We start from the raw sequence: 15,960 nt of genomic DNA, 5'->3' as shown, positions 1-15,960 counted from the left end.
GCAAAGCACTCTATACCCTTACAGTCTCGCAACTTCCCACTAGCCTTCGAAGCCATCAATGGCAGACCAATACAGCCAACCCATGTGACCCAAGAAACCGTGCCCATATCTCTGGCTGTAGGGGCTCTACATCATGAGACGATCCAATTCCAGGTCATTTCCTCTCCATATTACCAGGTTGTTTTGGGATACCCTTGGTTACAGAAGCATAACCCCACAATTGATTGGCGCAAAGCTGAGATATTATCATGGTCCCAGCAATGCACATTGTCCTGTCTCCAGAAATCGGTCAAAGTTTTGGGCGCATGTTCTGCCTCTTCCTTACCCGCTGAGTACCAAGAATTCCAAGATGTATTTGACAAAGGTCAAGCCAGCGTTCTGCCACCACACCGTCCGTATGACTGTGGTATCGAACTCCAACCGGGTACCAATCCTCCCCGGGGCCGGATTTACCCACTGTCTGTAGCAGAGAATCGAGCCATGGAGGAGTATGTTACCGATGCACTGTCTAAGGGTTTTATTCGGAAGTCATCTTCTCCTGCCGGGGCCGGCTTTTTCTTTGTAAAGAAAAAAGATGGCGAGTTGAGACCCTGTATCGACTATAGGGGTCTCAATCGCATTACTATTAAGAATGCCTACCCCATTCCATTAATCACGGAGTTATTTGACCGCCTCAAGGGAGCAACGGTCTTCACCAAACTTGATCTGAGAGGGGCATATAATCTCGTCCGGATAAAAGAGGACCACGAATGGAAAACCGCATTTAACACCAGGAGCGGCCATTACGAATACCTAGTAATGCCCTTTGGTCTTTGCAATGCTCCGGCGGTTTTCCAAGAATTTATAAATGACGTCCTGCGAGATATGCTGCAGCAATGTGTGGTGGTTTATCTTGATGATATTCTGATCCATTCCACATCTCTCGAGAACCATCACGCAGACGTTTCTCGTGTTCTACAGAGACTTAGAGAAAATAATCTGTTCTGCAAATTGGAGAAATGTGAGTTTCACTGCAAACAGGTCACATTCTTGGGATATGTTATCTCAGATGCTGGATTCTCTATGGATCCGGAGAAACTTTCGGCTGTACTAAAATGGCCTCGACCTATGGGTCTTCGCTCTATACAACGTTTTCTGGGCTTCGCCAATTATTATCGGAAGTTCATACGCAACTTTTCTTCCTTGGTTAAACCTCTCACGGACATGACCAGGAGAGATGCTGATCCACAGCATTGGTCACAGGAAGCCATTACTGCCTTTGAGTCTCTCAAAGTCGCCTGCTCCTATACTGGCACACCCTAACCCTGCCTTACCATTCATTCTTGAGGTCGATGCGTCTGAGACAGGAGTGGGCGCCCTCCTGTCTCAACGTCCTAACTGTCAGGATCGGGACAGGGATCCAACACGCAGAGTACAAACAGGTGGTAGGTACGTATACCGGACCTTAGAATGACCGGACTTAACGTAAGGAGTAAGTAGAGAATGGTCTAGGAACAAGCCGAGGTCGAGGGAACGAGAGGACAGGTAAGCGAGAGACAAGCCGAGTCAAAGGGTAACAGAGATAAACAGGGTAGTACAAACAAGCCGGGTCAGAACCAAAGAGACAACTAGAATACAAGAGCACTGAGTGACTAGACAGGCTAGAACTACGACAGGGCAATGAGCAGATGCCGAAAGCCTTACTTTATACCTTGATTCTAGAGGGTAATCACGCCCCCGACGAGTCCTGATTAGTGCTCGGGACTTGACTGACAGGTCGACCCGGGTTGGCGTCATGACGTCGACTACTGAGCGTCGCGTCATATAAGGAAGTGGATCCCTCGCGGTCGGCTTGTAAATGGCCGAGAGAACCGCGAGGAACGGAAGAAACAACCCCTCTGGGAGGATAAACGTCTAAGTCTCTCACCTCCTCTGAGGTAGAGACTACAGGTACCCTGACACTAACCCAGAGAGCTCCAGGCATCCGTGCGGGTATTTCTCGAGGAAATTGAACCCGGCGGAATGCAATTACCAGATTGGTGATAGAGAACTTCTAGCCATAATTTTAGCTCTCAAAGAATGGAGGCACCTTCTTGAGGGTACTTCAGTGCCAATCCTCATACTCACAGACCACAAGAATCTAACATATCTTTCTGAAGCTAAGCGACTTTCCCCCCGGCAAGCTAGATGGGCTCTCTTCCTATCAAGATTCAATTATGTGGTTTCTTACTTGCCCGGTACTAAAAACATTCGGGCTGATGCCTTGTCTCGACAGTTCTCCCCTCCATCTAGAGAGGAGATAACCCCCTACTCCTGTGATTCCTCCGGACCATATACTGGCAACCATCCGTACTAACCTCACCTCACCCCTAGGCGAGGAGATTCTGGCTGCACAAAGTAATGCTCCTCCAGAGAAACCTAATGGCCGTTGTTTTGTACCTATTAACCTCCATACGAAACTATTGAGTACATACCACGACCCCAAAGCAGCTGGACATCCAGGCAAAAACCAGTTAATCTGGTCCGTCTCCCGGCAATTTTGGTGGCCTAATCTCCGTTCGGATGTCACCGCTTTTGTAGCTGCCTGTCCTGTGTGCACTCAAAATAAAACCCCACGACGCCCTCCAGTGGGTCTCCTGCAAACCATACCTAATGGTGAACGACCCTGGACCCACTTGTCCATGGATTTTATCGTAGATCTTCCGGTCTCCCGTGGCAATACAGTCGTTCTCATGGTTGTTGACCGATTCTCGAAGATGTCGCATTGCATTCCCTTGAAAAAACTACCAACTTCCCAGGAACTTGCAACAATTTTTGCTCGGGAGATCTTTCGTTTGCATGGGTTACCCAAAGTGATAGTCTCAGATAGGGGTAGCCAGTTCGTGTCCAGATTTTGGAGAGCTTTTTGTACGCAAATGGGAATTCAGCTTTCCTTCTCCTCGGCCTACCACCCGCAATCCAATGGTGCAGCGGAACGAGCTAACCAAACACTGGAACAGTTTCTGCGTTGCTACATTTCTGACCACCAGAACAACTGGTCTGATCTGCTACCCTGGTCGGAGTTTGCCCACAATAGTGCGATTAATGCCTCCTCCCGGCTATCCCCATTCCTGGCAAACTATGGGTTTCAACCGTCCATGTTACCTGATACGTTCTTGCCACAGGGGATACCGGCATTGGAGGAACATCTCAGGGAACTCCGTTCCACTTGGGTGCAGGTTCAGAATTCTTTGCAACGCGCAATACAGAACTACAAACTCCAGGCCGACCGCAGACGCCTTCCTGCACCTACCTATCAGGTCGGAGAGAGGGTCTGGCTGTCTTCCCGCAACCTACGCCTCCGTGTTCCCTCACAAAAACTGGCACCCCGATACGTTGGGCCATTTCGTATACTTCGAAGGGTCAACCCTGTAGCTTACGCACTTGACCTTCCTGCTAACATGCGCATCTCAAATGTTTTCCATGTTTCCCTCTTGAAACCGTTGGTTTGTAATCGCTACACCACCTCAGTGCCACGTCCACGTCCTGTTCTGATTGACAATCATGAGGAATATGAAATACGCAGCATCATTGACTCACGGGTCTTCAGAGGACAGATCCAATACTTGGTGCACTGGAAAGGATACGGTCCAGAGGAACGCTCCTGGGTTCCAGCCTCTGATGTCCATGCACCATCCCTCCTTCGTTCCTATCACGCCCGCTTCCCCATGAAGCCCGGACCCACCAACAGAGATGGGGGGAGTCGTTGAGGGGGAGGTACTGTCAGGGTTTCTTTGCTGTTTTAACCCCTTAAGGACACACGACATGTGTGACATGTCATGATTCCATTTTATTCCAGAAGTTTGGTCCTTAAGGGGTTAAACAGCAACCCTTTTCTGTTTCAGTGATTGAGTTTCAGCTGCAATCACTATGAGCTCCTTCTGCTTGTTGCCACGGTTACTCACCTGTGAGTAGTAATCAACCCTGCTGCTAATCAGTTCTGCCTATTTAAGCAGCTAAGCCCAGAACCTCCTTGCCCTTGCGTGGTTTCCTGTTCCCCAGAAGTCTCCTTGTTCCTGTGTTTCCTGTTTGCTCCTGGTTCCTGACTCCGGCCTTGTTCCTGACTCCGCTGCTCTCCGTGCTCCTGATCCTGGCTTGTCTGACTACCCGCTCTGGTGACTGACCCCTGCTTGATTCCTGGACTTTGCTTTTGTTATTTATTTGTTATTTATTAATAAAGGTGTGTTTGCATCTACTTCTGTCTCTGTCTGGTTCCTGGTCCCTGACAATACTCACCTGTTTTTGGTGGCCTCCTCTGAAACATTTTTTTAAAGCATGTCCTGTTTGTGTGCAATCTAAGAACTCCACTCAAAAATCTACCGGTCTCCTATTGCCCTTGCCTGTGCTTACAAAACACAGGCATATTTATCTATAGATCTTAATGTTGATCTTCTGAGGGTAATACGGTTATACTAATGGTTGTGGATAGATGTGTCTACTGAAAGACTATTTATTGCAAGGTTTGCCATCGGTGAACCTTTTATGCACTTTAGGATATAACCCTTATTTTTAATTTAGACACTGCATATGTTTGCAATATATCCTTGTCAATTCCTGGTAGATTCAATTTTTTATGCAAATATATTTTTATCTATTCTATCAATAATTTTTTTTTTTTTTTTATTAAACTGGATCATTTTTGGCACAGCTATTACTACTATGTTTAGCCTGTATAGACACCTTTGGGCTTCACATACAGAGCCTGGTACCGCTATGCAGCATGCATTTATTTGCTGTTCAGCTCTTTAAGTATATCTTTGTAGTGTGAGACACTGTGGTGTTTTACTGTTGCTTTGGATTTATTACTGTATTTCTGAGTGCTGGGTGACACTTTGTACCTGTATTACACACGAGATACTTATTTTTAGAAGAGCCTTGACACTTTTCTTGTGTTTTTTTTATTTAACATTCATACATTAAGCCTGTCTAAGGCAATATGGACTACACCACTGTCTGTTTTATATTTGGGTCTGTGTGTTTTGGGTCCCTTACATATACTGCAGCCTTCTCCTCTCCGTGTCCTGTCTGTATGTTGTATGTCTGCACTGTCTGTATCCGTGTATGGTTAAAAAACAAAACAAAAAAACAGTCCTCATATTACAGTTCCCTTCACTAGATAGGCTTAAATGTATAGATAGAAAAATTCATATTTCATGTATTTCTCTAATAAACCAATAGATGGGTGTCTCACTGCAGCTTTCACACAAAGCATTTATTTAAAGAAGTAAACTGCTTACAGCTGCCATGGTTATCATACTGAGGACAACCCTTTTCAGGATCACGTGTAGGAAGAGAATTGCCTGAACATTTATTGTTGCTGCAATGGAGCTGGGACTCACAGGGACATTACTTCTCGTCTCCTTTATAACTCTACTGTTTTACCTTGTGATATGGAGAGGCAAAAAGAAACAAGGGAACCTGCCCCCGGGACCCACACCACTTCCCTTGTTGGGCAATATTTTGGATCTTAACCCTTCAGAAGCTCCTCGTTCTATACTCCAGGTGGGTATCAGTCTACAGCAAGAGTTGTCAATGCATGGAATAGCCTTCCAGTAGATGTGGTAAAGACTAAAAAATCGTAATACTCAATTGATTTAGTTATAGATGCACTGCGGTCCTGAGAAGAAAAATACAAACAGTTTAATTTTTGAGTAGAAATCGACCGAGGATCTGGGATAATTTATTTTATCTACCAGCATAATGTCTAGTAACAAATACTTATCTTGGATTGCTGAGTTGCAGTTCACAGTAGTAAAGATAAAGTTACATAGTAGTAACTAGGATCATGTGAGCAGGTGTGCTCATAAAGTGCAAACATTTTTATGGATTCAGTGCTAGAGGGAATCTGTTAAGTGACAGGTGTGTCTACATTTAGTAATTTGTCATATAAAAACTATTTAACGTGGTGATACTTACCTGCTCCACGCTGAGCAGCTTCCCTCTAGCCACATGGCTATTTTTTTTTGCTACCACAGTTTTACAATCATATTTTGTATATTGATGCAAAAGCCCAAATAAAAAAAGAAATGTGGAAAAACCATTAAGGCAATTTTTTTTATAACATCCATTTCAATTTTATGATTTATTTTATTTTTAACAATAGCTGGTTAGCACATTACCCTGTATGTCCACACATTGGAGATGGAGACACACAATCTTTGTGTAATATAACCCAGGTCTAAAATACACAGTTAGAAAGAATGAGAGTGACAGACAAACATACATAAGGTTAACAGAGGAAAAGGACAGATCAAGCAGATCTAGTTCATTGACCTCTCTAGGTTTCTAATTTAGCCCTGGGGCAATTCTGCCTAAAATAAAAATATATATATATATATATGCACTAGACGCAAACTCTGATCAGATATTAATTAGACTTGTACACGGTGGAAAAACTATTTTTCGGCCGAATGACTTAATCGACAAATAAAAAATGTTCTGGACGAACAAATTCTGTGCATGTGGTGGTTCTTCAGAATTTCGTCTACTAAAAAAGATTTGGGAAAATAAATCAGACATGCCAAAAGGGCACAAAAACGGGCCGATCCATCTATTGCAAATTATATACATATTATAACTACCGTATATACTCGAGTATAAGCCGAGTTTTTCAGCACATTTTTTGTGCTGAAAAACCCCAACTCGGCTTATACTCGAGTCAGTGTCTGTATTATGGCAATTTATATTGCCATAATACAGACTGGGGGCTGGCAGCGAGCGCTTACCTCTCCTGCAGCTCCTGTCAGCTCCCTTCTCCTCCGCGCCGGTCCGTTCAGCACCTCGGTCAGCTCCCAGTGTAAGTCTCGCGAGAGCCGTGGGGTCATAGTGCGGCTTTCGCAAGACTTACAGTGTGAGCTGACAGAGAAGCTGCACGGACCGGCGCGGAGGAGAAGGTTGCTGACAGGAGCTGCAGGAGAGGTAAGAGCTCTCTGCCAGCCCCCGTCCCCCCCACTGAACTGCCAATGCCACTGGACCACCAGGGAAGGAGAGCCCCCCTCCCTGCCATGTATCAAGCAGGGAGGGGGGATGAAAAAATAAATAATAATAATACAATAATAATAAAATAATATTTTAAAATTAATAATAATAATAAAAAAATATTAAAATAATGTAAAAAAATAATAATAATAAAAATGCCCACCCCCCCACCAAGGCTCTGCAACACACACACACACACACACACACACACTGCATTCACACACACACACACTGCACTCATACACACACACACTGCATACACACACACTGCATTCATACACACTGCATTCATACACACACACTGCATTCATACACACACACACTGCATACACACACACTGCATTCATACACACTGCATTCATACACACACACTGCATTCATACACACACTGCATTCATTATATACACACACTGTAAATAAATATTAAATTAATATAATTTTTTTAGGATCTAATTTTATTTAGAAATTTACCAGTAGCTGCTGCATTTCCCACCCTAGTCTTATACTCGAGTCAATAAGTTTTCCCAGTTTTTGGGGGTAAAATTAGGGGCCTCGGCTTATATTCGGGTCGGCTTATTCTCGAGTATATACGGTATGTGTATATTTTGCAGTAAACTAATAGGAAACTTTTCCTGCTTTTTGGTTCACAGATCAAGTGAGAAAAAGTAACTAAAAGAGGGAAGAAGAAGAGGAACAAAATAAAGATATACTTATATATAGTTCTTATATATATGAAAAATATATATATATTTTTTTTTTACCTCTACAATTTTTTTTCCTTTTATTGGTCACTTCTCACTTGATCTGGGAATAAAATCATTAATTTAGTGACTGCCCACTAACTATCAATCACTTTTTTCCCCATCAATCAATTTTTTTAGTGCCACAGACGGAACTCTGAACCACAAATCCAACGAACATGCTTGTCTATGCACAAGTTGCTTGTTTCATGAGTCCATATGGAGGTTTGGAAATTGGGAGTTTGGACGATCACCCGAATGGTCCAAATTTGGACGAATTGCAGTTTGTAACAAAATGATTCTCCAAATCTAATATGAATAAAATACATATTTAAACATTTAAAGTCAGATTATGTATGTACCAACATTACGGCAAAATAAAAATATGGAAAATGTATACATTATGTAATATCATGTAATATATATTGATTATATATGTACAGCATTTTCCCAAAGATTATATTACAAATAGGAATAATTATGATAAAGAAGGATTGCAAACACATCTTGATATTTGGAATTGATTTATGGGACGTGCTAGCTCTGGTTTCTTCACCGGTTTTGCTTTCAAAAACTTAAATAAGATAACTCAGACCTGGATGTGCTTCTCTCCACAGCTGAGTGAGAAGTACGGACCCGTGTTTACATTCTATACGTTTCGTCAGCCTGCCGTAATAATCATCGGATGCGATACTATAAGAGAAGTTCTTCAAGAGCACGGCGATGCATTAAGCGAAAGGGAGAGAGTAGGCCTGATGAATATTCTGTTTAAAGACAGTGGTAAGAATAGCATTTCTGTGCTTGGTTGGCACTGTTTAAGGGGCATTCTGGTCATTTATGCCCCATCTGCTTGCATCCATAGCACTGGATCTGGTTGGAGTAACCCCGGTTGTTGAATCGGGCTGACTGCCCATGGTTGGTTGCTGGCGGCATAGTGGGGGTACGTTGTGCTGGGGGGTGATATACATTGGTGGTTGGAGGTGCTGCCGGTTTGTACTCCACTCGGGCAGGGACCTTGGCTGCTGTCTGATCTAGCTTACGTGCATCAGTGTATTCGTCGGCCAGACGAGCAGCTTCATGGAAGGTAGCGGCTTTACGGTCCCTGACCCACTCACGAACTCCTGCAGGTAACTTGTCAAAGCAATGTTCTAGCAGGAACACTTGCAGCACCTCTTCCCCAGTTACCGCTCGGCACCCTGTCATCCAGTGGGCTGCCGTGCGGTGTACCCGGAATGCCCATTCCACATAGGAATCACCAGCCTGTTTATTAGTGTCCCGGAATCGCCTCCGGTACGCCTCAGGTGTAACAGCGTACCGGGCCAAAAGGGCATCTTTTACTGCCCGGTAGCTAGTGAGTTCCTCCTCTGGGATGGCCCGAAAAGCTTCACTGGCCCGGCCGGATAATTTCCCAGAGAGGATAGGAACCCATTCTTCTGCGGGCACCTGGTGTAAGGCACACTGTCGTTCAAAGTCCACCAGGAACCCGTCTATCTCTCCTTCAGTCTCAATAAAACTTCTAAAAGCAGCAAATGGTACCTTTTTCTTTCCATTATTATTATGGGGTACCTCTGCTGCTGCAGCTCCTCTCCTCTGGAGCGCCTGTTGTGCTGTCACTGCGGCTTGTACTTGCACCACAATATCCGCTGCAGGGTTGGGGCCAAAGTGTGCCAGCCTTATCTGAACTGCCCGTTTAAACGCTATCTCCTCGGGTGTTAAGTCCAGCAGGCCCGGCACATTAGCTATCTCCATTCCCTGTGCCGTATCCATCTCTACCAATATAGCAATAATCTCTCTTTTCTTGAGATTGCTCGCTGATCGTCCTCTGCGCTCCAAAATGTCTTTAAGGGTAGCACGCCTTAATTCCTCATATTGCATTTCCAATCCGGGGTGTGTAGCTGGCCTTCAGGGCGGTAGGATTCATCCCACCGCTGCCACCAATTGTTACGACACTCACCGCCTGGGGAATGAAGCCGCCGTTTAGTCGATAATCCCCTTTCTCCAGAAATGCAATTCCAGTATAACCGATCATAAAACTCCCGAACGGAGCATACGAATGCGGTAACTCCCGATCAGCAATCCATCCGAAATCCTTCCACAGCTAGAAATAAACGAAAACGCTGTCCCAATAGTCAATCCCTCCACAAACGAGACAAAGCTCCGTTTTGAAGGTCAAGCAGTAATATGTTTAATGGGGGCTACCTGCCCAGTATTTATGCAGGTCTCCACCAGGTAGACACTCCCCTAGGGGACCTGGTGGAAGACTGTAAAACATTTGAGACAGTAGCCAATCACAGTGGCTATAACACAAGCCCTTCCCATTTTACCCATAATACATCTTTTCCTATCCCGGAGATAATTAGAGAGAAACCTAATTAACTCCGAGGATAGGAACCATCGCCATTTTAAAATCAAACACAAAAAAAATGCAATAAAATACATAAAATCAAAAGTACCGAATATATAGTGTTCGTGCAACGTATCCCCAGATAGCCTGGATCTGAGGGCATATTCCTACCGAATAGCGCTCAGGTCCGATGTACACAGTCCAATCGCCATGGAGTCAAAGTCTCTCATAAGTCCTTCGGTATACGAATGGGACGGCTATCTGGGTAAGTTCATACGGATGAAAGAAACTCCCGAACGGAACAGTGTTCGTATGCCTCCGAGGGAATAGAAGGGGAGACGGCCGTCTCTAGCGGTGTTCGGTAGATAAAGAGTCCGTTTTTAGATCCATGGGTTTTGCACCGAACACCGCTGATTCGCCTCGTGTCCAAAATGGCCGCCGCCTCGTGTTCGGCATACGAACGACGACCACCCGTACGGATGGAATGGAGAGGTGTTTGCGGTTAACCACAACGTTCTAATTTGTGGTCAAGGTGTTAATGAGCCGCACACTCCTCTCCTGGGTGGCCGATGTTCGGTAGTTTCAATCGGTACTTTAGAAAACGTACGAACAAAAGCGTACGGACAGGAAATCCATGAATCCAATGCAAACAGACGAACCAGCAATACAGGTCTATGCAGCAGGGTTCGTCACATTGTCTATGTAAGGAGGAGCGTATTAACTATTAATCTGAAGTATAAAAGTCAAAAAATGAAAATGTAATACAGCTAAAAGTTACACATATAGGACACTGGAACACACAACAACACACAGAACACATGGACACACACACATATACACACATATATACTTTGGGAGAGCTGGAATGGAACCTTTCACTGGGGATCAATGTGGGGCTTGTATAATATTTCTCTTCCAGCAATGCTTCATTGCGCTCTATTTAGTGATGCCAGAGCCAGAGTGATGTCATAACCCAGCTCTTGGCATCATTGCAGGGCACGCTTAAAGATCATGAAGAGTAGAGCTCCCTCGCTGCCTCCACTCTCATGCAACCAAGTGCCATCTTTGGTGTGCGAAGTTGGCCAACCGGCCACCTCTCAGCGTGCCTCCTACAAGAGTTTGAGAAACTAGGCATTACATAAATAATGTTTTTATCTACAATCTCACAGATTTTGTTATTATAGTAACTTGTATCTGTTGTTATGTTTCAATTGTCTTTAATAATCTCTGATGATTATATCATTTTCATAACAGGTGCTCTGTTTGACCCAATCCATCTACTGGGACAGGCCGTGTCCAATGTCATCTGCTCTGTGGTTTTCGGTGAGAGATTTGACTATGAAGATGAGAAATTCAAAACCCTTCTATCAAATATGAGAGAAATCGCGAGACTGATGATTTCAAGGACCGGGCAGGTGATATCTGTCACACTGGGGACATTGGAGAAAAAAGATACACATTTCTTGTTAGATTCTACATTTCTTGTTAGTCATATGCAAATGTTTCAACAAAAAATAAAGTGCAAGATAACCAGCTCCTTTCACAAATATTTTAGGGGACTCGGATAACCTACCAGCATTTTGCTTTAAAAGTAATAAAATAGGGATTTACTAGCTGATTGTGCAACCTCCCCAAATGTCATATCTTATAATAAAAGGAAGAATTAAACGCCCCAAATAAATTATAAGACAACTTTAAACAGCACACATAGTAGATATTTCATTTAGTAATATCAAACAGATTTTTCTCCTTCTTCATTTTCATGTTAGTTTACAAAATATGCAATTTTGTTACAGATGCTTCAAATGTTCCCAAATGTGCTCAGACACATCCCTGGTCCACACCTCAGAATTTTTACCATATTTGACAAACTGCGACAGTTTGTGAAGGACATGGTGCAATCTCATCGAGAGACGCTGGACACAAACTGCCCACGTGACTTCATAGACAGCTTCCTGATAAGGATGGAGGAGGTAGTATCATACAATTTATGATTTGTGAAAATCTAGGAATAATGAAGCAAGTAGATGTTTAACAAAAAGTTTGAATTGTGTCTTAGGAAAAAAATAATCACAATACAGAATTTCATGAGGAAAATTTACTGGGAACGATTAGAGATTTGTTCTTTGCTGGGACAGATACTTCAAGCTTGACTCTGCGATATGGATTCCTAATTCTTCTCAAGTATCCAGAGATACAAGGTATCATTATCAATTAATACCACTGCCTGTGATATGTATAAAAACACTCTGTTCATAGGACCAAGTGCTCATCAGCCCACACAGTATTACATTCATGGTTGGGATATATACAGTGGGAAAATCCACATTGGAAATAAATAAAATTGTGAAGTTTTACAAAGGATATGTGAGAATTGTAAATATGAACATTTTAATCTAGAATTCATACTTTTGTTTCCTTTTGAATTTCAATTCAGAGAAAATCCACCGGGAGATTGATAATATAATAGGTCTAAATCGATGCCCATCAATGGAAGACAGGAGTAAGATGCCGTACACTGATGCTGTAATTCATGAAATTCAACGATTTGCTGACATTATCCCTGCTGGGCTACCCTTTGCAGTCACCAAAGACATAACCTTCAGGGGATACAATATTCAGAAGGTTCAATATTCAATATCAAATTGTTTTCATAAAATAAAACATGTAAACATTTTATGCATAGCCATTATATACATATTGGATGAAATAGAACCCATGAACTCTTTTAACAGCACTAAAGAATCTGATGGCGCTATATAATAATAAAATAATAATAATAATCACTGATACACTGTTGAAGTTTAATATATTGTCATCCTATGACCCTTAAAACAAGTCACTTGAAATAGAACAGTCAGCCTGATGAGGTATTGACACATAAACATGTTACAATTTATTATGCTATGATTAACCCCTTTAAACTGGAGGGTGTAGTACTATTACGCCCTATTCTAAGCGGCTCTAAATGCCGCAGGGCGTAATAGTACACCCTCCATTTTTTTTGTTACTTACCCAGTCGCTGGCGATCCCACGTTGGCGGTTGGGGGTGCTCACCTGGGATCCCAGGGAGTCCTCCGCGGCTGATCCTTCCTCCTGCCCCCCCCCCCGGCCATATGAGAGTGAGGTCCTTGTGACCTCACAATCACATGGCCGGGTTAGTTGGCTGCTGCATTGCCAGCAGGGGAACTGCCTGTAATGACAGTTAGTCCCCCTGCTGGCTGGAAATAAAATAAAATTAAAGTAAAAATAAGTGTAAAAAAAAAGATAAATTAGATCATATATATTATATATATATGATCTAAGTATATATATATATATATATAATACACACACATACACTGTCTAGGTGTATTTCACTATTAATATATATATATAATTATATATATATATATATATATATATATATATATATATATATATATATATATATATATATTAATATCAAATTACACGTAGACTGATACTGATTAAATATATATATATAATTATTGTTAATATATTTATATACAATATAAAAAAATATGTAAATACGTTGAAAAATTAAATTAAAATAATAATAAAAAATAAAAAATTACAAAATATATAGATGTGTGTTATTTTGTTCTAACTGTATTGTGATATTAATATATATATATATATATATATATATCTATCTCTATATATATATATATCAAAATACATGTAGAACGAAATAATATATATATCTATATACATAAATATATACGCATATATCACTATATATATATACCTATATATAAATAAAAATATTTTAAAAAAATTATAAATATATACACATATATATATATACACATACGTATATATATATATATATATATATATATATATATATATATATATATATATATATATATATATATATTAATTCTAAATATATATTTATGTAATATTTTTACATAATTAGGTATCTTAATTAATTACAATTAGCAGGACCTGCCTGACAACCCATGCCGAAAGTATAGGGAATTTAATTTGCTAGCACTATATTTAACCCTGTAACTTCCCAAAACAACATAAAACCTGTACATAGGGGGTACAGTTTTACATGTGAGACTTTGCTAAATACAAATATGTGTATTTTATTGCAGTAAAAGCAAACAGTATTATGACATTGACAGTTAAAATGTCATGTAGAACTAAAAAAATAAAATTTCTTATTTTCTCCCATTTTTTTCATATTAAATTATGTTTCATAGCTAAATATTTGATATTAAATAAAAGCCCTGTTTCCCCTGAATAAAATGATATATAATAAGGGGGGGGGGGGTGCATTTAATATGAATCACGGTTGGACAGACATATAGCGCAAATGCCAGTTTTGCTTACGTTTTGTTTTGTTCACAACGTGTACATTTGGCTCAGTCCTTAAGGGGTTAAATGTCTGCCCTTGTTTTAAATGTAATTCTTTGGTGCAAAAAAAAAAAAAAAAGCCCAAAACACTGACACTTTATTTGAATTACTTTAGGGCACTGTGGTTTTGCTATTTCTAACCTCTGCTCTGAAGGATCCCAAATACTTTAAAAACCCTCTACAATTCGACCCTGGTCATTTTCTGGATGAGAATGGCTGCTTTAAGAAGAACGATGCCTTCATGCCATTCTCTGCAGGTAATAACATTATATCGGAGATTAATATTTCGATTTATGGAATTTTAGAGAGTTTCACTAGTGACTAACATGTATTTCTCCTTAATCTTGTGCTCTCGCTGTCTTCAGGTAAACGTGCGTGTGTTGGGGAGGGGTTGGCCCGCATGGAGCTTTTCCTCTTTTTCACAACCATCTTGCAAAATTTCATCCTTAAACCAACAGTGGATAAAGAAGACATTGAAATCACTCCTGAGCCAAACACTAATGGTACAAGACCTCGTGCTTACCAAATGTATGCTGTCCCTCGTTCTGAATCCTAAATGACATCCTCAAACACCATAGCGACTCCCAATTAATTCTCTGTCTCCATGTTAATGAAAAACAAATACAATGTGACACTAGACTAAGAAGAGTTATCTTTTGTCCCACGTGTGCATGTTATACTTCCTGTAATGTCGGTTAACCACCAGCTTTTCTGTTATTGTGACACAACTGTGGAAGCTGTTTGTTCTCTTTGAAAAATAAACAATAATTCTGGGGGATAGTCCTTGGGAACAGCTGGGTATTGTCAAAACCCATTCTAATGATAATTCCTCATACATAATAAATAGGACTTGTATCTCCAACCACTGAAAGCTCTGATTGACACCTTATGACATTTTAACAGACAGTGGGTAAATTCAGGCAAAATCTGATTTAATTTCAACACCAATGATGGTCAACAATATTTGGATCAAAATAAACCTTAATTATCTTTCAGATGATATGTGTCATTGCTTTATTTCTCTGTCTATCATTATGCAAATGACTCAGTCATTATTACCCTGAGTCTTTCTGATATTTGTTTTTTCTTCTAAGAAGAAGAAATATAATATTGCGTCAATCCATGTTTTTTAGATTATTTATTTATAAAATATTTTACCAGGAAAGATAGATTGAGATTTTGAGATTTCTCTAGTTTTCAAGTATATCCTGGGATTCTGGAAACTAACATGTAATGTCAATATATACACCAGTCAAGCCATAAGACTTGCTTTTCCCACAGAAATCCCAAATCTGCAGTGCTGTTACAACCGCAAAGGATTCTGGGTGGGCAAATGCAAATTAGTTTAACAAAGAATCACATTTTTGCCTCATTCCATTTTAAACATGGATTCCTTTTAATCTGTGTTTGCAGTATACAACTGCTTGGAACACAATTTAGGAAAAGATGCAAAACCAATATAAATATATATTTGTGGTCGGTTAATATCGTATAGTGAAGTACCTTGTG

At 41.0% G+C, this 15,960-nt stretch overlaps 1 protein-coding gene across 1 annotated transcript; it reads left to right on the top strand.

The window, feature by feature from the left end:
* The first annotated feature begins 5,290 nt into the window (after positions 1-5,290).
* On the top strand, positions 5,291-15,434 carry LOC134573594 (cytochrome P450 2C31-like). Its single transcript, XM_063433380.1, has 8 exons — positions 5,291-5,520; positions 8,354-8,516; positions 11,335-11,495; positions 11,877-12,053; positions 12,140-12,281; positions 12,518-12,705; positions 14,567-14,708; positions 14,817-15,434. The coding sequence occupies exons 1-8, from the start codon at positions 5,341-5,343 to the stop codon at positions 15,005-15,007; spliced, it is 1,344 nt and encodes a 447-aa protein (XP_063289450.1). The 5' UTR covers positions 5,291-5,340; the 3' UTR covers positions 15,008-15,434.
* Positions 15,435-15,960: the final 526 nt, after the last annotated feature.

Source organism: Pelobates fuscus, chromosome 9, assembly GCF_036172605.1.
Source record: "Pelobates fuscus isolate aPelFus1 chromosome 9, aPelFus1.pri, whole genome shotgun sequence".
Taxonomy (NCBI): domain Eukaryota; kingdom Metazoa; phylum Chordata; class Amphibia; order Anura; family Pelobatidae; genus Pelobates; species Pelobates fuscus.
Note: the sequence above shows the minus strand (reverse complement) of the source record. Positions and strands in the feature narration are given on the sequence as shown.